This window comes from Amblyomma mixtum, chromosome 2, assembly GCF_055824585.1.
Source record: "Amblyomma mixtum isolate Tamu chromosome 2, ASM5582458v1, whole genome shotgun sequence".
NCBI classification, from domain to species: Eukaryota; Metazoa; Arthropoda; class Arachnida; order Ixodida; family Ixodidae; genus Amblyomma; species Amblyomma mixtum.
The window spans coordinates 263437179-263460121 of record NC_143013.1 but is presented as its reverse complement, the minus strand read 5'-3'; the positions used below and the strand labels follow the sequence as shown (position 1 = coordinate 263460121).

Here is a 22943-nt window from a genome sequence, read left to right as displayed (position 1 = left end):
TCACTGCGCATGTGCCTCGATTCTCGAAAGGGCCAGCAATTAACTGGTCTAAGACCATACTAGCCCAGGAAAGCCTGGCTCACACCTTCCATCAAATGCACTTCAACTGTTGGCAATAGCTACAAAATGAACAAATACAAAGTACGTGCGCGGGTGTGCGCACCCCTCCTAAATGCACATCAGCTGTTTGGGCTTGGTGCGACACTGGGAGCTGAGGGGACCGCAGTGTGCATTTATGTAATGTTGATTCTAGCCATACCTTACCAGTGCCTCTTGCCGTTTGCAGCTGCTAGCTTGGTCCAAATGCGTGAAGAACTAAAAACAGTGGCGCGGCGACGGACAAGAAAGAAGGACAGCACTTGTCCTTCTTCACTGCGCTGTTTTTAGTTTTTCAATGATGCCCCAACTCGCTCAGTTTTCGGTTTTCTGCGGTCCAACATGCATGCAGTCATCCATTAAGAGTTGTTTGTTGTGGACAAGGCAGCAGCAGCTTTACTGTCACGGTTACAATGTATGGTTTGCCAAGAGTGCAGTGTTGAGTCGTACATGTTGCATGTTATGAACATGTATGCTTCCCGCAAAGTGTAACTGATGTGTTTTCTGACTGGAGGTGATCCCAGGATGAGTTCTGTAACTGATTTGTTGATGCATTTAAGAGTGACTTGAATCTGGAGCTGCGCATTCTCTATGTGCATATGAACCATTGTACATGGTGTATGAATTAGTAGTGCTGTTGTGTGCTGTCTTGCATGTGTTGGACTGTGGTATTAAGTGCAACAGCTCATATAAACTAGGTGCACCTCAACTCACTGAACATACATAATACTAAGAATAAGAACACTGAAGCAGTAAAATTTGAGACAAGCCTTACACATTTAAAAGCCCTTTTAATCAGTCAGAATTTACAGAACCATCATACGAGGTGCTATGGACATGGACATGAGCTCCTGGAACAGCAGTTTACAGGCATACGGCAGCCGGATCTGAGATATCTGAAAGGCAAGCAATGAAAAATTATGTTAATCGAAGGAAGAGTAAAATAAGCAGGAAGCACAGATGATCTGCTTGATCACACAACAACGTATAGAAAAAAACCTAATTAATTCAAACGCCACAAGGACGCTTAGTCCAAATTTGATGAAATTCAGATGAACAAAAGAGTGAATAAAATGGAGCACATTTGGTGGCAAGATGGCAGAGAGCATTTGGGAAAACTGTTTATTTGCAAGAAAAATCTCTGATCGTTTCCTTTCATTCCTTAAGTGTGGTCGCGACCACCTTATCTTATGATTAAAACAGAGCAAATGCAACATCAAAACCTATGTGTTGAATGACTATTCCAAAACCATGTTGTTTGAACAAAAAGATATCCTAGCACACATACACGAAGGTAAACAATAAGCATTTGTAGGCTAAAGCACGAAAGTCTTCAGTTTACAACTGTGGATTCAGCACTGAAATGCAAGACTCCATCTTCCACAGTAAACCCTGTCGGATCACTTCACCTCCAAACTGAAAAAAAAATGCAAACTGTCATCATTCATACTTGTGTCTTGTTGCGGCAGCCCTTGCACTCGAAGGTGTTGTTGCGCAGGTTGGCGATGGCCAACAGGCCGCACAGGTTGCAGATGTGCGCCCGGTATGGGTCAGACACCTCAAACAGCCGCTCCCGCAGGAACTGGGCTGCTCCGTGCGAGATCTGGCAGTCGCGCTCCATCTCGCCAAAACGCAGGCCGCCGTCCCTGCACACCAAGTTACGCAGGTTGCAATGCTAAGCCAAAGGCAAACTCTACTGGAAATAAAGACGTGACTGCCACTGCAGCAAGGTAATGCCATCGACAAAGGAGGGTAGGATACAGGACAGCCATCCGAAGCTTGATAATCTACTCAACATTTACAGCATTACATGAACTTCAGTGCGGGCCAACCAAAACACTCCACACAATGCTCAAAGGCATCTGTACGAACCACAGCAACCCAGCAAACCAGAATACTAGTAAAGTACAGTAAAACCTTGTTAATTCAAAGTCACTTAGACCACAAGAGGTATTCAAATTAAGTGGGGCTTCAAATTAATCGAGCATAGCAAAAAAATGCGGTCCAAGCAAAAAGTGTCATTGCAGGAAGTTGCTTCCTTTGTTGGACGAACTTTGTCATTACTTAAAGGGATACTGAGGCGGTTTTCCAATCAGCTAATTTTTTAGGGTTTTGAAGTAGTGTCATTGCTGATCACGTCTGTGAAATTATTTTTTCGATTTTGGCTAAAACAGTGGCGCAATCACCAATTAAAAACGCGATGTTCAAATCTCCCGCGCCCCGCGCGAGCGCAGGAGAGGAAAACAGCGAAGAGGGAAACCTCGTCCATGTCGGCCAACGTGACGTCACGTTGAGGAGCCGGGGATACATCGGCGCACCCGAGCCAGCTTTCAGCGCGCGTTGTTTCTCGTGCTGCGTGCGTTGTGACGTACAAAGCGTGTCAGCCGACCTTGAGAATCAGATTCAACACGAGGTACTACTCTGCGTTCGTGTCCATGAACAAATACGGCCGAGACTGTGTCGTCTTCCACTGTTTTTTGCAAGATCATAAGCTCGCAGCGCAAGTGCTCACTGCTGTGACGAAGAATTCAAGCTGACCAAAGCAAGCCTACTCTTCTCGAAGCACTTTCGTAAGAGCGGCTACATGCAGAGCTTGTCCCTAATGTGACCTCTGGAGATTTGTGTCAAAAAGGCACGGCTGAACCATGACACAGTTCCTTCGATTTTCTCGCGCATGAGAGGCGTGTCACCATTCCGAAGAAGCGCCTCTTTTAAAAGTAGAAACATGCTCACTTAGCCCCTAAAGAAACCTTATAGAGGCTTAAGCATGTGTCACTCTCCTAAGCTTAGGTGATGGCTAGACCACCTGAGGCGCACTCAGCAAGGCTCGGTTAGTGATTTTATACTCGGTTCGACGTGTCCAAGCAAGTAAGCAACCAGGCAAGCAGAGCAAAGCACAATAAAGCAAAGCAAGCAAGCATCGAAGCTCTTCATATGCGGCATCTCGTTTAATCGTAGCTAAGCGATTAAAATGAAAGCGTTCGACGTTGATTTCGGATGCAAATTTATGAGAGAAATGAATGCCAACCGAGTTTTTGCAAAAAAACACCGCAACCTTACTCGGTTTCTTCATCAAGTTGTGGCAGCGGGCGAGTTGCAGCTAGTTTGGCTTTTAAACACACATACATGTATAGTTGGCAACTACTTCACTGAACCTAAACTTCAAATCTAGGAAGGGCGAACGTTTCTGAGGCAGCGATTAATATTTTCTGGCATCTGCTGAACGCGCCACGAGGGAAGCAGCAACCTTGTGCGCGTATTTGGCTTGGTTTCCAGCGCACAATGATTGCGTCACTATACTGTGGTCACATGCCTCGCAGTGCTTGGCCACTGCGCTTCGCTAATTTTGACATCAACTTTGTGCTCCTTCATCGTTTCCTTGAAATACTTTCTTGCCCCAACCTACGCCGGCTACTGAGAACAGGATGTTTTGTACACAGTGCTTTGGGCCTTTTCTTTAGGATGACGCTCTTCCGGGCGAGCCAGGAGGCGTCCGGTGGTGGTAATTGACTTGAGTATTGTTCGCACCCCTTCCTTTCCGAGAATACGAACCGAGGTTGTGCTGGCACCTTTTACGCATGGTCTGCATCGCATCTTTGACGCTGGCGTATGCTTGTGCTATGCGTAGAATTTTTTGCTTGCGTCTTTTTTGGTTTCAGGCGATACATGGAATGAGCAAACTGTAGTATCCTTTTCTTCGGAGGTCAATAAAAAAAAAATAGTCGCCGCTATTGCTTTTACAATGGCACGGAAAGCTGCGATCTGCCCTCAACGCAGCGCCGGATCCGCATCGGCAGCTTCTCCAGTCCTCAAAGTGACGTCGCGACCTCTCTTGACCAATCACGGGCGGCGGCGCGCCGCGCGGCGTGCCCCGCGGCACAGGCCGCATATTTCGGCTAAAAAAGGCAATTCGCTCTTGTCTTTGCCTTATTTCGATGCGATATTCCAGTATACAGCATGAAAAACTATAGGACGCCGCTGACAGCCTGATTTTCAAAAAAAGTGCTTCAGTCTCCCTTTAAAGTCGGGATTGGGCATTCTTGCAAAACACCACAGATCTTCTAATTGACCAGTCGGGTGCAGGCTGCCGGTTAAAATTATCCGGCAAAATTTACATTAGAAATTACAGTACTGAAGAAATTCTTCGAATAATCTGAGATTTAAAATTAACCAAGTTCGAATTATTGAGGTATTACAGTGCAAACATGTTCTGCCTGCAATCACCAGTGCCCGCTTCTGTTTTGCTCGTCACTCACGGTCCACACCATTGTTCTAGATACAGCAGGGGACGAGGAGAAGGAGTCAATCTCACTGCCAAGGCTGAGCGCAAGCGCTTGCAGAGGCTAGCAAGGTCAGTACTCCATGCTACACAAAAAGATTACAAAGCATTATGCCTGGCATCCCTGCTGCAGTTCTACCACAGCTCCAATAGCTGCATTTCCCCATGACTCAATAACCTAACATACTGACAGCATCTACTCTGCAGTTTGCTGATTTTGAAGCCACAACTTGGTATTTTTTTTCTGTTCAAGAGTGTCACCTCACTAATTTTAATTACATTATACAGTCAAAACTCGTTATAGCGAACATACAAATAATTGTAAGATAGTTCGATATAGCCCAAATTATTAATAGCAAATTTCACCAGAAACCTATGCGCAAGAAGCATAATTTATATGTATCAGCAGCGCAAACACAACACAGGAAGAGCATAATTTAGTCAGTAAAAGGGCAGCAACCAGGAGAGACTTTATCCAAAGCATCAGAGCTGCTTCCACGCTAGTCGCGGCAATTTTGGAGGCCGTCAAAAACCGAGCACCAGACTCCAGTTGTGTTGGCCTCTCCGCAAAGCGCCATCAACGGCAGGTCAAACCACAAGTAGGGTGGTTTCCCCGCATTACAGTAGTGTCACATGAAAAATGGGACACCAGAATGAAAGCTACCTCTGTTTGCGCCACCTCCATAACAGTCGACGCGAGCCCGGGGCACTACCAAGTGGGGGAGCAAACAGGTGCCGACCGCCTGGCTACCAACTGCTCACACTGCTATAGCTTTTGTGGCGCTATCGGCAAATGTTAGATAAAGTGGGAATCCTGATGCAAAGGCATGCAGCACCATCAGATCACTTGTGTAGCGAAGCAAGGCTTGCCCCGTCCCCCGAGCGGACACAGACTGGCACTGGAGAGTTTGGTAGTATATATGCAAACGTTTTATGGCCAATCACATTTGTATTTGATATTTATATATATGATATACATTTCTGATAAATAATTAATATATTTTAAGAATAGGTAATAAGAGTAACTAATAAAGTAAGAACTGAATGTGTTTGTTAAAAATATCTAGGAACAGTTTGATAGAGCCAATAATGGTGTCCGCGCTCAATAGGTATATCGAGGTTGAACTGTATTCAGTCTTCAAAACGTTCAGAATGGCACCTCTTATCTTAGCATTTGGCTGCTGATGTGAAGTAATTACTATTTTTTAAAAACTTTGCAAGTAAATGTTACCACAGTTTACCTGGCCCTGCCTTCCATAGGCTGCCGGACAAGAATCTGGACGGGACCTCGAGCTCGGGAGTGGATCTTGTCATCCACCATGTGCTTCAACCGCTGGTAGTAGGTGGGCCCCAAGAAGATCTGGGCATTGACTTTTCGACCAGTGTGCCCGTTGAACATCACCTGTGCAAATATCCGGCAAACTGGTTCAGTCCTGCAATTAGTACACTGCAACAACTAGTAGACTGTGCTTACACCGTGCATGCTAGCATCCGTGTCTACTCATTGTAGTGCATGCACAGCAAATAAAAACAATATGAACAAGTAAGAATAATGCTCTCAAGCTAACATGAGAGTCAAAGGGAGTGGTATTGACACAATGAAAACATTATGTACAAAGTACTCCACACCACAATGATTATGTTACAAACTCTACAGAGCATTTCACGGATTTTACCGAATCAGTCGAAAGACTCAGCTGCATGGAAACAATAGTAAGGAGGTGCAATATAAATCAGACATTGACAAAATTCAGGCAGTAAAAGCAAATCACTATCAGACGCTATAATAGCACCAAACATGGGCGTCCGGAGGGAGGGGCAAGGGGGGGCGGCTGCACCCCCCTGGAAAATCACTCACTCGAATCGTGAGTGATGGCCGCACGTCAGGGGCGGCGGTGCGCTCAGCCAAAAGAGTAAAAGCGGCCCTGCTTCCACGCTTTGGGTCACATCTGCAAAGTGCCGCGTCCGGGGACGCGTCGTTGCAGACATACAGCGGCACCGGCGAGCATGTGTTTCGAGCCGTCTTGAGATGTGTGCCTGTTTCTTTGATCTCTAGAGAGATAGCGACACGGAGGCAGACAGTGCACACCCCGGCCACCGATGAATTCTTCAGGAGGGAGGGACAAATCAGCCGTGTCCATCCCCGCTTTGTCGGACTGCTCAGGGGCAAGCGGGCGATGAGTTGGCGCCGCCGCCGCTCGCTGTCTCCTCCGATCCACGGGAGAGCGCAGTTCGGTACAAGCGCCGCTTTCAGAATTTTCGGCAAAGGGGATTAGCTGCTTTTGTTCACGGCGACGCAGTCTCCAGAGGCGCCCCCACACCAGCGTTCCTTGCGTCTTCTCCGGAAACCAGCGCCTTTGGTCAAGGCAGCCCGATGGCGCCTGCCTGGCTCGCCTGTCACCTCTGGCTGGGCCTCAAATCCCAACAGCGCCCATGTACTGTGCGATGTCAGTGCATGGCAAAGAGACCGTCCGTCCCTCATAGCCTGAGTCGTTTTGGGGCTCTGAACCTCATAAAAACACACAAAACAAATTATCCGACCGGAGTGGCGAGTGTCCCTTCCCCTCGGAAGTCGCGCGGCGTTCCTTGCGTGTGCGCGCCTCTTTGTTTGTGCTTCGGTGTTTTTAGTGGCCGGTTGTCAACGAAGCTGAGAACAACCAAGACAGCGGACGAGAAAACGACGAGCGGCGAGTAGTGTGTGTGCAAATACTCGACTGTGCTGTTGCGCGAGCAAGATGGAGCGAGGTGTATGAAGCTGCGAGCGTGCATTTATCTTGTAAATAAGTTTTCGCTGCATACATAGTCATTTTTTGTTTTCAACGTACGCATTCAACCGTTTTTCCAATCAATGTGTATATATTTTTAACACTACCAACCCCGAGGAACTCCATAGCCAGCTTTGTCTCGCGCGGTTCCGAATGATGGATATTCGACGCTTCTTCAAGCGTCAGCGGTTGTCTGACGAAGCATTATCCAAATGCGCCCCTGCAGATTCTGGTGTGACATGTGACAACGGTGTAGCATTTGAACAGAGTGATGCAAGCTTTTATCACCGGACAGTAGCTGATGTCGTCGACTCCATGGAAGGAACTCTGTCAACAGTGAGTTCAGGTGATGCAGCAGGCCGAGATGATTCCATTTCTCCTTTCTTGGGATTCAAGTCCGGATTTGACCAGAGCGATGCAACCTTTCATCACCGGACAGTAGCCGGCGTCGTCGTCTCCATGGAAGGAACTCCACCAGCGAGCTCCGGTCACGCAGTAAGCCGAAACGATTCCCTTTCTCCTTGCTTGGGATCGAAGTCCGGAGACAACATCAAGAAAACAAATAACTTGCCTCAAGAATATGACTTAGGAGAGTTTCTAGGCAAAGCTAAACTCACTGGCATACCGGACTTTTCGAAGTTACGTCTTCTTACTAAGCCATGGTCGCCAAATGTCACATATGATTTTAAGAAGGATGTAACACCTGGAAAGAGGCCTTTTCGACATCAGTGGCTGGGAGATTACGCCCCCTGGCTTGCGTACTCAGCGACAGCGAAAGGCGCCTTTTGTCGTTTTTGCGTCATTTTTCCTCCGCGTGTTCACCGGGGTACTCAAGGTAGTTTTATCGTGCGCGCTTTCAGTAACTACAGAAAAATGCACGAGGCGTGCAGGGATCACGTAAAATCCCAATGGCACCAGGAGGCAATGACGGCCTCACAGAACTTTATGGATGTGATGAAAGGCAAGCAGCTACCCGTTGTACAGCAGCTGAACAGAGCACTGCACGCGCAAGTTGAAAGGAACCGTGGGAAACTATTTCCAATAGTTTCCACCATTGTCTTTTGCGCGACGCATGACTTGCCGATTCGCGGCAAGCAGTCCGATAGTGGAGTCTTCAATGATCTGCTTGACTTTCGTGTAGAAGCTGGAGATACTCTACTTCAGGAGCACTTCGCTTCTTCTGCTGGCAATGCCAAGTACACTTCTGTCCGCGTCCAGAACGAGATCATCACAATCTGTGGCGACATCCTGAGAGAGCAGATAGTTACCGAAACTAACAAAGCGTTTGCTTTTTCCGTTCTTGCTGACGAAACTGCAGATATTTCAGGAAAAGAGCAGATGTCTATAGGCGTTCGCTTTATTGACAAGGCGGAAGTCGAAGTGTGCGTTCGAGAGCAGTTTTTGGGATTTGTAGAGCTGGAGCAATTAAACTCCGCTTGCATCGCCGCGGCAATCTTGAAGCTTTTGACGAATGTCGGACTGATTCTTTCGAACCTCGTTGGACAGGGGTACGATGGATGCTCTACAATGGCTGGAAAAGAAGCTGGAGTGAACAAAATTATACAAAAACAGTTCCCGAAGGCACTATTTTTCCACTGTGCAAGTCACAAACTAAATCTCGTCATCAACGATTTGAACGACGTCTCTGAAATTCGAAACACAATTGGGATAATCAAACAAACCATAAACTTCTTCCGCGAGAGCGTGCTCCGGAGAAAATTGGTGCCCAACATTCCGATGCTGTGTGAGACAAGATGGTCTGCAAAGTACAAGTCTATTAGGATCTTCTCTCAGCATTACGTGGCCATAGTCGAAGCACTCGAGCAGCTCGCGTCCACGGAATCATGCTCGAACGCTGCAACTAGACAACGAGCTCACATCCTCTACTGCGCAACAACAAGCTCATCTTTCATCGTCTGCTTGCATATTGTAGCGAAGTACAGCGCTCGGCTCGAACCAGCTACGAACATTCTGCAAGGTGTATCCATGGACTTCCATTCTGTGCATGGCCACATCACTGAGCTACAACGTATTTTTCGCGGCCACCGGACAAACGCTGTAGAGGAGTTCTCTAACATCATGAATGCAGCAAGGGAGGCAGCCAATCACTTAAATGTGGTGATATCTGTACCAAGACAAGTCTCTCGTCAGGCCCACCGAGACAACTACGGGATTCAGTCGCCAGAGGAATACTACCGTGTGGCAATATATGTGCCGTACTTGGACTCCCTCACTGCTTCTTTAGCTCGGCGCTTTTCTGAAAGCAATGAGAGGAGCTTCAAACTTCTCCAGCTGCATCCATCAAAAATGAAGCACTTGAGCCGTGTTGAGTTCGCTGTTCTCGCCGAAGAACTCCAGTGCTTTTACGGCATCGACAACTTCAAGGAAGAGGCCATCTCTTGGTACGAGATGTGGTGCAACAAAACTGGGGACCCATCAGAAATAACTTACTGCGAGCTTCTACATCAGGCCAAGACATTCTTCCCTGGTGTTGCAAAAGCCATTGAGGTGGCTCTGGCTTTGCCAGTTACTACCTGTACGGTCGAACGCTCCTTCAGTACAATGAGGAGAGTGAAAACGTGGCTACGCTCAACGATGACAAACGACAGACTGGACGGCCTTTGTATGATGAGTGTGCACCGAGAGCGTGTAATGAAGCACAGAAATGAATTTATCACCAGTGTCATCACGCAATTCGCCCAGAAAAATCCGAGGCGTCTACAGTTTCTGTTCAAGGAAGACTGACTGAGTGACTGTCGTTGCGTGTTTGTGAACATATTGTGCTGTGTGCTGGTCATCAATCCGGGTGTGTCGAGAACCCGTATGCAGCAAGACTGAGCACTCTTCTCCACGAAGTGATAGTATCTTTTTGCATTTTTATTAATTTTAATTGTTTCTTCGTTGATAAACTCCAATGTATCTCTCCTAGCCTCGCTTTAATTTGCTGTTTGTAATTTTTCTTTCATGTGTGTATTTTACTTATTTATTTTATTTGTATATAAATAAATAAATTTACTCCGCAAATAGTGCCTTTTTGCTACGAACATACCCCCCCCCCCTCCGGCGCCAACAACCAATGGGGCCCCCCCCTGCAAAAAATTCTGCGGACGCCCTTGGCACCAAACTTCTGCTGCAAAATGTTGCTTCATCTTGCTCAGTAATTCTGAGTGGCAAAATAAAATTTGATTTCCTTTGTTAACCAGTGATACGATGCCTGGTTGTGACTACGCAAAACAAGATCTCTTCAATTTTACATCATCACTTCATGACACAATTTGATCTGCGGACCTCAACCGGCTTGAATATCTTTTAGGGGCAAAGTCCGATGTCTGAAAAGACAGCAGGTTGCTGTTGCTGTTTTAGTTTAAAAATGCTGCACTTAGTTCTTTCTCAGCATTCTGACATGTAATGATGCTAAACAGAGCATTATACAATTTCGCACATCAAATGGCACCGCCGTACAAAAACTAAACACAAATGAACCAGTAACTTGCCTACAGAATTTACAGCTGCCTCCAATAAACATGCAACAGAGCCTGCCTGAACTAGTTGGCAAAGAAAGCGAGATTCAAAGCAAAACATTTATTTGTCTGTGATATTGTGAGGTCAAAGACATGCACCGCACTCGTACATGGATGCAGCCTGCCAATCAATCCCTTTTGGAAGCAGGGTAATAAAACAAATGTATAGACGCTCTTTCAATATAACTTCAATAAAGTAAATGCAGGTCATGAGATCACCATACGTTCTATAGTGTAAGTGCGTGACGATTTAGTTGTGCCCACAACACTGTAGCATTTGTTCTCGAGAGGATAAACTTGCTTCTTTAGCATACTCAGTGTCAGCTAGATGATATTTTGCATATAGCTCAGCTGTGCTGGCTCACTAAGTCACACAGATTTTGAAAGGTTAGGTTGGTTGGTTTATGGGGTTTTAACGTCCCAAAGCAACTAAGGCTATGAGAGACGCCGTAGTGGAGGGCTCCGGAAATTTCGACCACCTGGGGTTCTCAGGTCAAGGCGTCAAAACAAGTGCGTGCAATGAAAAATGTTGTATCAAGCACATATGCCCTCTCACCTCATTTCCTCGGAGGTGGTAGCCGTACTCTTGGAGCAGGTTGGAGATCTTCTGCACGTTGACCGAATCGTTGAAAGGTGTGGCGTCACCAATTTCACCCTTGTTGGCCGACACCTTGCCCTGCAGGCACTCGATAAGATGGCCAATGGTCATACGGGATGGGATGGCATGGGGGTTGATGATGATGTCTGGTGTCAGTCCCTCAGCTGTAAAGGGCATGTCCTGAAACAAGAGAGCCGGCCATAAACATGCCTGAAATACAGGTCCATGTAAAGTGAATGGGGCGACTGCAAACAAGATAAACCATGCCTCATGACAGCGTGCAAACTTGGACAGAAGCAAATGTATCTTGCAGTATCACGAATTTTATATTTAATGACATAAAGGCCATGACTGATGCAAAAAGGAACAAATAGAAGACACTGGAAGTGGCTTTTGGCCAGCAGTGGAACCGAACTGTTGGTGATGATAATGATGACAATAACCTTGACCTGTGAGCATCAATTTCACAATCACAATACTTCTGATAAAAAACAAACAATGCAGCACATCCATGCACGTAAGCCCGCCATACAAACTTCAAATGAAAACTTATCACATTGACTGCTGCCAGCACATCTTTTAAAGCCAGACAATAAAGAAATACATACACACCTGATCTTTCATTATATGTCTTGCGTAAATAGTAAGGCAGCTAAAATCTAAAACAAATTTCTTCATAAACAAACCAAAGCAAGGCTGGCATATAAATACAACCATGGCAACAAACTTTTCTGACCACAGGCATCCCCTAGTCATTAAGCAAAGTCGCAAACCACGTCTGTAAGCTCTACCTCACTGTCGAAGTCTGGCTAGTTCTGATGGTTTCCTGTAAGTTAAGCTAACGGTAATGCAAAGAATGAGAAAGAGTGGACACAGATCTTCACTTTCCTACACTCCCCTCTACTGCTATTATCAGGGTCAAAGGTTCTACAGGGTTGCAACAGGGGCCCACCTCTTGCCGATAGGTGATCCCGCAGGTGCCTTTCTGGCCGTGTCGACTGGCAAACTTGTCACCGATCTGGGGGATTCGCACTGAGCGCACTCGAATCTTGCAGAACTTGTAGCCCTCTGCGTTGACGGTCAGCATCACCTGGTCCACGATGCCCGTCTCACTGTTGCGCAAGAATGTGCTGGCGTCACGCTTGGTGAACCGCCTGTTGGTGCTCTCCAGCTGGAAATGCGAAAAATGGGAGTTTGGCCAGGTAAGTTGCCACATCAGATGCCAGCTACTGTATAGTACTGTGCTACACAACACTGCCTACATTAAAGGGGCCCAGAAACACAATCTTAGTTAACTGTTTTGCCTGTTGATTGCATACAGTGAGTTATAATGGTGCTATTAGCGTCGGTAATACCGCATACATTCCGTTTTTTAATATTTTAATGTCCTCCCAAAAACAACTTCATGGCTCTGATGGTGTCGCCACACAGTGGCGGGTTTTTAGCAGCGGATATGACATCACCTGGCGCGAGCTTGGTGACCGGACAAACAGTAAATATACTGCAAATTGTGTGAATAAATAGAGACACATTTTGTCACCTGTCTGCGTTTTATATTAGATCAACAAAAACAACTTGCTTGTCTTAGATAAAAGCCCTGCAAAGCAAGTGAAATAAATATACACCACCAGGGGCGCTCTGGCATGGAAACAACGCTGCCAGTCTCAGCAAGAACGCGTTACAGAGAGCAGGCAACCATGGAGTACTAACTTCCGCGACGTGCTCTGGCTGGCTGTTTTGATTGGTTGCGCCAGGTGCCGTCATTGGGAGAGCGAAATAGGAGTGGGAAGCCCCGCCAAAATCGAGTTGAGGGCAGCGTTTTGTTTGCTTGTATTTTGAAATTTCTTCACTGAATAACTCCCGTTCCTGTGCATCGATTCCTGTAATTCTTTTTAAGTCAGCATCTGTGTGACATAAAGAACCCACCTGAAGTATAGCCGGTATTCCCCCAGGCAGTGTTTCGCAGCCCCTTTAAATAACTGCAAGCGCTGTTACTTCTGTTTTTTCTCCAGCAATCCACAGAACTAAGAGCTAGTCAAAGTGATCACATCAGTCTTCTCGCGATCCTCTCCAGAGGGAAGAAAAATATTTGCAGGTGTATTTACAGGTGGCCACATATTACTTGCTAGTCCGGTTGGTCTTGGGGGGAATTTGCCAAACTGGAAGACTTTGAATGAAGGGAGCAAGCATTCATTACCATCAACTTGTGTACAGCCACCCAGTTAGAAAAAAAAAAAAAAGACAATAGCTTTCTCAAACATTCACAGCTCAAAAAAAAAAATATCTTCCTGGCAAAGGTTTTTCACTTTCTATGCACTTTTAAGTGCAGCACTAACACTGAAAGAGCCACCCAAATTCCCAGATTTTCTGTAAATGTGAAACCAACATTATGACAGTCTTATAACACCACACACATTCTCAATGCGTAAATTTGCGAGAAAGGCTGACATAACCTCAATTTGTTTTTTTTTTAGAGGTTTGAAGATTCCTTACTGCACCAAAAAGATAAACCCGCTTACGTCATCATCATTTTCGGGCAATGTGATGGTCTTCCCAATGATGACATCATCTCCAGACACCCTGGTACCTGGTGCTATGATGCCATCGTCATCCAGCTTGTCATAGATTGCATTTCGCATTCCTGAAAACAGTTACACCATATATGTTATCCCATACACTGGTGCCAGTCACTAAAGCATCACTGCACTTCAGCCCAGCTCTAGATTGCCCTACCTTGGCAGGTCTCTCGTGTTGGCTTCTCAAATTGTTCTTCCTGGTCACCAACCCTCTTACATTCAGAATCCTTGTATGACCGGTAAAACACCGACCTGTGAAAAGAAAGCATGTACTGCTGCAAAATTTTTGCTGTACCAAGCCTGTATGAGTGATGTAGTAATGCACCTCAGTATACAAGTTACATTTCATTACCACTTATCCTAGCTTCTGCTTACCGCACAGACATTGTGACAAATGCTGATATCTCCTTATCCACAGATAACATATAAACATTTGCTTACAAGGCCAAACTTCCCACTTAAGCTAAACTCTGTAAGCTCCATGAACGGTCCTGTCATAGCTATATGATTTTCGAAGTGGCTGAAAAAGTTATTTCACATCCTTAAAGAGGCCCAAAGCGTGTTTTGAATACAAGAAACAGGCCCAACTGTTATCATAGGCTACTGAATGTTTCAGTCAAATACTATAGCTGTCCTACACACAGCAGGAGACCTACACCCTTGTTTTGAAAATCTTGTCTTCATTTACTATGACTTTTTCAGTCCCTGCCTCCGAGGTGATGAGGGGCAATCAATTTATGATCAATCATAATCTGGCAATACTGATTGTCTCTAAAAACTTCCGGTAAATGACAATTCCACAAGAGATGCCCCTTCCCAATCAACAAATTTAACAACTTTGATAGCCCATGTAACAGGACCCCATCAACTCTCAATGAGATTCCCATATCTCAATACTTTGTAATATGACATTTTCAAGCTACTCCTTAAAACTTGCCACACTTATTGTGGATGTGTGGGTACAAAGATGAAATCCAGTACTAAGCTTGCTAACAAAGATCATCAATACATATCCTGTTCTACTTATTTCATGCAGTGCTCTGCAGGCTGGATCTGCAGACTGCACCTTTCGATTGTTTTGTCACTAATTAAAAAGCAGAAGCACGTAATCCTTCACTTGCCCTAATCTTTCCTACCTTTTAAAGAATTCGTAGATGTGCTCCAAGTGACATAATTCAATTCCGCACAGACTGAAGTTATATTACTAAAAGGCAGTCATAACAGAGGGTACTAATTCAAAGCACTACAGACTGGGCTCAGCTTTCGTGGCTGTCAGTCTGTGCAGTGCATGGAACCAGCTAAACACTTCAGTTGTCAAGCAACAAAAATGCATGGTGTAGCTAGCAATCCGTTCCCTAAGCCTGTTCATCAAACTCGGCAGACAAGATCAAAGCCAGTTTCTCTGCTTTAGGAAAGGTGAAACCTTCTAACTTGAGGTCTACCAGCTCGGGCACTACAGAAAGATCAACGACAGACAAAAAATAACTAACGATGGTGAGCACTGCCACACAAAAAAACACAGGTGCACCTCACCTAGGAAGCAGAACAGGACTAAGTGGGTCCCCATGTACAAAAATATCCAGAGACCATGAGCAAGGCCCTCTATGATCAAGGGAAGAACCCCACAGGCTCATTAAAAAACATCAAAGTTTTTACACCTTGGGTGTCAAGATTTTGATGCTTTTTAATGAGCTTGTATTTGCTACAAATATAAGACATTTCTACCATCATCCAGCCAGTAATGCTGTAAGCAGCAACTGTACCTGAAGAATCCTCGGTCCACTGCTGAAGCATTCACAATGATAGAGTCCTCCTGGTTGTAGCCCGTGTATGACATGATGGCCACAATGGAATTGATGCCAGCCGGCAGCTCACGGAAACGAAGGTACTCCATCGAACGTGTTGTGGTCAGTGGTTTGTGGGGGTAGTACAGCACATGGGCGAGGGTGTCCATGCGTACGTGAAAGTTGGTGATGTAGATGCCCATAGCCTGCTTACCCATAGCAGACTGGTAGGTGTTACGGGGCGACTGGTTGTGGTCAGGGAAGGGGATGATCGAGGCACATACACCCAGGATCATGGATGGGTGGATCTCACAGTGGGTGTAGGTGGAACAGTAGGCAAGTCCCTTGTCCTGAAGATCATCGGGGGTCATGGACAGCATGACAGTCTCTTCCTCGAGTGTGTCAATGTATTCGACCACGCCACTGGCCACCAAGTCCTGCCAGCTAAAGTTATTGTACTCGCGGTCCTTGAGGTTGTCGATATGGCGCCGTTTCAGCAGAAGTTTCTGATCTTCCACAATGAGCAACGGCCGACAAATGCGGCCGGCATCTGTGTAGATTCGGATCTCACGGTCCCTGATGTCTCGCACCATGGACACTTCTGACACAATGATGTCCATCTGTCGGCGAAGTTTGCGGAGAGTGTTCATCAATTGGTCCGGGTCCCTGTGGATGCCCACCCAGCATCCGTTGACGAAGATCTTTGTTGCCTCCGCGATGGCCGATGGAGCAATCTCTTCCAGGTTCTCCATGCTCCATTCCTCCAAGAACTCCAGAATGGGTGAAGGTTGTGAACCGACTGAAATGTAAGACATGAGCGCCAGGTTCTTCACCAGGCCGACGGCATGGCCCTCTGGTGTCTCGGCTGGGCAGATCATGCCCCACAGCGTGTTGTGGAGCTGACGGGGCTTTGCCAGTTTGCCGTCTCTACCAATGGGCGAGTTGACGCGTCGAAGGTGGGAGAGTGTTGAGGCGTAGGTGAGCCGGTTGAGCACCTGAGACACTCCGGCACGTGCCTGGTGGGCCTTCTTCTGGTCGCCCCAGTTTCCTGTTGCCAGGGAGTAGCGAAGGCCATCAGTGATGATGCGGGTCTTGATGGCCAGTTCCAAGTTGAAGTCTTTGCCACGGTCAATGAACTTCTGAGCATACATGCGCACCTCCTTGGTGAGGTTGCGGAAAAGCCCACGGAACAGGAACGCCATCAACGGACCAGCCAAGTCCAGACGCTTGTTGCCGTAGTGATCACGATCGTCGAGCTCTCTCCGCCCCAGAGCAGCAAGCAGCAGTCGATGGACCATGTACCTGCACAGTCATTCATAGAATATATAATGTTAATGCTTCACTGTTAGCATTCATTTTACTCTCTCACTGACATAAGATAAACTACAGTAAACAAAATTATTTAATATTTGTACTCTAGGAAGTGAGAAGTTGTTTGAATAAAGAGAATTTCAAACCAAGGGCCATTTCTTTGAAAGACAGTCTTCATATTGTGTGGGATGGTTATGATAAATGTATTGCAGGCAGATGCTTTGCTTTCTCCAAAAGCACTCCTCTGGTCAGCAATATTGCTTTTTGGCATTCAAGCTACTGCTTGCGTTAAAATTTTCACACCACTCGTACTTTTAAAAAACAGAGTCCTTTTAAAAGCTGCAGTATACTCCAAACCCAGTCAGCTCTACGAGAACACAAGGCAGAGAACACTTAAAATTCCACAAAGGGCCACACTTGACTCACCCAAGGTAGTAAGCTTTCTTCGTCTCGCAAAAGTCGCTCACACCAACGTGTGGAAGCATTTCTTTCTGCAGGATTTCCTTGGAGTACTTGATACGCTTCTCCTTCGTGACACCTGGTCGTGCTCCACGGGAGCCAATGAAGTTCAGCGCTACGTTTTGCTCCTGAATTACAAAGGCTTCATCCAAGGAAGGCTTGACCATCTCCATCATCTCGGGGTCTTCGAAGTCATAAATAATGTGCTCTAAAATATCGCGATCGGCCACAAATCCGAGTGCTCGAAATACAATCATGATGGGGATCTCTTGCTTGATGTAGGGCAAGATGGCGATGATTCTCTGGCCAATGGCACTCTTGCGAACGCCCTGCATAAAGACAAGAACACATGTTCGAGCAATTTAACCAACGCAGTTTAATGGCAAGCCCTTTATTGATTGTACGACAATTCCTACAAGCTGCTGCCCTGTCACCTTCTCTTTACCAAGTAAACTTCAAGCCTGCGCTCTCATTTTTGCAAAATCTTCTGGCAGAAACAGCTGTACGCAGTCACTTATAAATGGCAATGTGTATCAGAAGAATAAATTACGAGCCTTCCAAGCTGAAGGTCATTCTCACCTGGCCTCCCCTAGCCAACATGTTGACCCAAAGCGTACTGGTAGGTCGTGATGAGTGTTCAAGGCATGATCGGCACTCAGCCTTATAGGCGTATTTGGAGTCCTTCATTTGGAACACATACACTGTGTTAGTTGCCATCTTCTCCTGAGCAATGAGAACCTGCAAGCCACAAGCATATGAATACCACTGTTAAGCATCAGCCATAAGAAACCTTGGACCCGCCGGAAAAGAGGTCCAGAAACCCATTCATGTCGACAACAAAGTATTGAAAAAACGAACGGCCAAGACATTGAACAGCTAAACACAGTGAATTCATTGACTTCCGGCTTAAAAATGAGAAAAACTTCACCAAGATAAAATAACGTAAGCTGCTAGAAAAAAGGCACAGTCTTTGTCAAAAGTAACCAGGTTGCATGGTTTGCTTCTAGCCCGTACAGTGGAGCCCTTACAGCTTCCCTGAAGCTGAAATGGTCATTAAAGGTAAGGACTGGGGGTCTTCTTACCTTCCAACAACTTTTGATGTTTAGGAAAGTCACAAGGGCTCCACTACAGAAGCTAGAAGCAAACGATGCAGCCTGGTTACTTTTGACAAAGACTGTACATGATTGATATACCACGATTAAACATTCATATTTTTAAATCCAGTTTCTTCATCAACTTTACAAGCATAAATTCATATGAACTGAAGGCGACTTAAGATTTCTTTTTCTTTGTAAAAAAATATTAAACAAAAAGAAGGATCACAATGTTCATCTGCCACCAGAGTGCAACTTGGTGGAGGCCCTCTTCTTTGGCTCACTTTCTCTGAACCGTTGATGATGAAGTATCCACCGGGATCCAAGGGGCACTCGTTCAATTCACTCAAGTCACGGTCAGTGAGGTTGTTGAGAAGGCAGTAGGTGGAGCGAAGCATGATGGGAATCTTGCCAATGAATGTCTTTTGGTGCTGTGTCTCCACGGCTTCCTCATTTTCTTTTAGCACCGTCTTGGTGATGTCGACGTAAAGTGGGGCAGAGTACCTTCAAGGAAAACATCCCTTGAGGTTAGAAAAATAAAAGAGAGGCCAAAGGTATATAATAAAGTGATTTGAAATTGTGTAGAACTAGGTTCTGCAGGTAAATAGTTAGACATTCACATGAAAGTAATCAAGCACTGATAAGCAAGGCCATTTGAAGTGGAAATCTTTTATACTTGAGAAGAAAATATGTTCCACTTGCAAAAAGTAATTACAATTTCAGCTAGTACAATAAGTGGTGTTGGTACACTAAACTGGTCAAGAACTCTCAAAGCAATGGCATGCATAAAATGGTGACAATCAAAACTTCAGCTTGTTAAGTTGTAACCATAAGGAAGGTGGTAAAATGTAGACAATGCTCAAAGTGAGACCAATCTCTACAGTTCAAACCACATCTATGAGCTATGCTACCAATGTAAACAGTTTGGTTTACCACCGCTGGCTAAGTATGTGCTTGAAAATCAAGACGCTAAAGCCAGAAGAGCACTGCTCACGTCAGGTTTCTCAGCCGGGCCTCATTTGGCATCATAGGACTGGGTGCTCCATCCTTTTCCCAATGAGTTGGCTTGGACAAGTAGATCTGCTCAAACTTCAGGAGGTAGCGAGGCTGCCATCAGCAAAAGACAATAAAAGCCAGCCTGGTCAGTTCAGTGGGGTTCTCAAAACAACTTATTCAGAAGCTTGAGTTTGCGGAAATGAAACATGACCTATCTGATGTTCATACTGAAAAAACGCTTATGCACTGAACCATAACCATATATCATTAATGCAACTTTCTATGTCATCTACAGATGAAAGCAATAAATAAAGAAATGCTTGTCTCATAGCCTTCTTTCTCAATCAGTGTGACGGTGACGGTAAGTGAATCTGCTAAAGTGTTAGATTGTTAAAGCCTACGTTCCCATGAATTCACTTTGTGGAATCATTAAATGTAATTTACATTCTTCAAGAGCACTGACTGTTAAATAAAGAACAGTCCACAAAGAGCAAATCACAACAATAGAAGCGCACAAAAAGACTAGGTGCTTGGTCCTCCATGCCATATGACATAGGAAAAGCTTTCACAATTAAATTTTCGCTGCCGCGGTGGCTCAGTGGTTATAGTGCTCGGCTGCTGACCCGAAAGACACGGGTTCGATCCCGGCCGCGGTGGTCGAATTTCTTTGGAGGAGAAATTCTAGAGGCCCGTGTACTGTGCGATGTCAGTGCACGTGCAGAACCCCCGGTGGTCGAATTTCCGGAGCCCTCCACTACGGCGTCTCTCATAGCCTTAGTCGCTTTGGGATGTTAAACCCCATAAACCAAACCAACCAAACAATTAAATTTTCTTTTTATTTAATACAGAAACATTCCTCAAGCAATATACTGGGCCATTTTCCCATACATAATAATACAGTACTCCCATACTGGTCCTCTGAAAAGTGTTGGCTCCTGATACGTATGCATGCAGGTAAAGGTACAGCTCCTCCACGCTATAACTTCTGAAAAAAGATTTGTGAATGTTCCCACACATGCACAGAATATGACACCTAGTAAATTTACTTACTAATGCCTTAGTGAGACACTCGAACCAGTGAGACAGGGCAAGAAAGAAGTGCTGCTTCTCCAGAAAGTAGCTATTACGGTTACAACCGAGTAAGACAGAAGAGGTGGCGTACCGGATTCTCGACCTCGCCCGAAGTGTGCTGGGCCTCAGCCTGCAGGTCGATCTGGGGAGTGTCCTCCACAATGCGCTGCACCGACATCTGGATGAACTCGTCAAACGAGTCCAGCTGCTGCCGCACCAGGCCCTTCTCATCAAAGTAGGCACTGATGACAATCCAGCAGGCCTCTTGCCACAGGTCTGGAGTGATCTCCTCCGACTCATCCTCACCAAATCCATCTGATGAAAAGGAAAGGGAGAACAGCATAAAGCACCATTTCAGCATTCACATACCATGACGGGAGTACGCAGATTTGCTCGAACGAAGCTTGCTTCCAAACTGAAAAGTTCACGGCAAAAGCAAGACAGGAATGAGAAGAGGACAGTCCTCTAGCCAAAGCTATTTAAGAGCTATAAGGGATGCTGTGGCAGATAACTTCGCAGGTGTCAATGTAATTCAGTGTCTTGTCAATGCAAACCACAATACAAATGAAGAGCTAAATTCTCTAGTTTCCTCTAGTAAATATGTGCCAGCAGCTGTGACTGCAAATGTGAAACTGCCCTAAACTATGACATACAAGGATACCACAACACACAAGCTCAATAACGAGAGACAGATAGGTTATGCAAGCTGGCATGACATACAGTTTGTAATACGCAATTGTGTTGGGTTTTATGGCACATAGGCAGCTAAGGCTTGTAATATGAAATGTCTGGTTGACTTAGCAGAAACTCTTAATCAGGCTATTTCATGTAATAATGCCGGAAAACATATGCACAGATACCCGACACAGAAGGGCATTATGAGGAGGGCACATATGCAAATGGTTAAAGAATTCTTCATGTGCACATAAAAATCAGTTTTCAATAAACATAAAATCTCGGCTACATCGAAGATGTAGACGTGCGATAGCACTATTCCGTATTAACATCTACTTTGCAGCTAACACCGATCAGGACCTCCACATTCTTCAGTAGGAGCTCTCATCATGAAATGACATTTTATTTCATCAAATAGATAGTGAAGAAGTGATGGAAGATGAAGGAAAGTTGCTGCAAAGTGATTATTTTATTGACCTCTACGGATATGTACGGTGACATGACCATGAGGCTAATCCACAAAGACTTCCCTAAGAAAGAAGATTCGCAGTTCCGAGCGGATACGTTTTCTTTCTTTGATCTTCCTCGCAATTTTCGGAAACTCTCTAGTGTCTTCAACAACAAACGCGCATAGAATGGCAGCCGTAACCCCTATAAAAAAAACAAAAACATTACAGCGTTCACTGGCAGCGAATCCACAACTGAGAAGAATTAGGCTACGAGGTTGGTTCGCAAAAGAAGTAATACTAAAGGTCGCGTTCTTTTCAACTTTCCGCGCGCTGCATCTTCCTGCGATTGGTTATTCATCACAAAAGCGAGCCCGCTGCCGAGAACCTGACCTGTGTCAAGTTGAAAACACTTTGCTAAGCGCACATAGCACTATTTTTACTTCTTTTTTGTTGCGCTGGTTACCAGTCGGGCCGGCTCGACTCGGTCATCAGTCGCCACTGAAGGAGCAAGAAGCGAGCCGTTCAGAAGCGGGAATCAAACAGCTGTCAAGACAATTTTGAGTCTCTCTACAGTACGCTCCCTAGATGTAGGAAAAACATTCACTGCCAGAAGCTAAATGTGCGCTTGAGGTACACGAATATTTTCATGTAAGCGGTGTTTTCGGACATTGGCGTCCACACAACTCGTAGCGTTTACTCAGTGTGTAAACGTAATACAACACTCATGTGATGTTTAAAGGTCATCAAAGTTATGTCACAGCTGTTTTGAGCAGTCATACAAATATATTACTTTTCAAAACTGACACCGAGAAGAATCCGATTACAACTTTTAGACTCCACACAAACTTCGTCCGAAGGAACAAACAACAGGTGTTCGCCCTACAACCTCACAGTCCATAGGCACCCGAGCCTGTCTGAGTCGCAAAGACCTCAATAATTTAATTCAGAAAAAGCTCACCTTCTTCTGCCTCATACATTATGACGCCGCAACACTTTTAACGTGAGCAGCTCAACAGCGCAATTCCGCCATTCCGCTATTTCCGCGGAATAAGCAGGCTTGTTCACTACTTTGGCATATATTGCTCGTTCTAAATAGAGGCCGCCACCTTTTGTCAAGAGCTGTCGATCTTTTTATCAGCGAGCATTCAGTGGCGCTCCCTAGAGCACCAAGTTTTAGGCGCGAAATTTGTTTTACCGTATATATTCAATCAAGTGTCTCCTCAATTGTTTCAGAGAAAAAGACGAGGGTTTGAGGTTTACCCTTGAATT

The 22943-nt window shown here is 45.5% G+C and overlaps 1 protein-coding gene across 1 annotated transcript; it reads right to left on the bottom strand.

Annotated features, from left to right (window-relative positions):
- Positions 1–867: 867 nt before the first annotated feature.
- Positions 868–22737, bottom strand: Polr2B (RNA polymerase II subunit RpII140). The gene is made up of 14 exons (XM_089573790.1): positions 22633–22737; positions 20642–20865; positions 19478–19590; positions 18768–18987; positions 17969–18127; positions 17357–17718; positions 15599–16921; positions 13993–14087; positions 13779–13900; positions 12212–12430; positions 11218–11439; positions 5617–5777; positions 1547–1742; positions 868–992 (listed from the first exon to the last, which is right to left on the bottom strand). The coding sequence occupies exons 1-14, from the start codon at positions 22649–22651 to the stop codon at positions 903–905; spliced, it is 3525 nt and encodes a 1174-aa protein (XP_089429916.1). The 5' UTR covers positions 22652–22737; the 3' UTR covers positions 868–902.
- Positions 22738–22943: the final 206 nt, after the last annotated feature.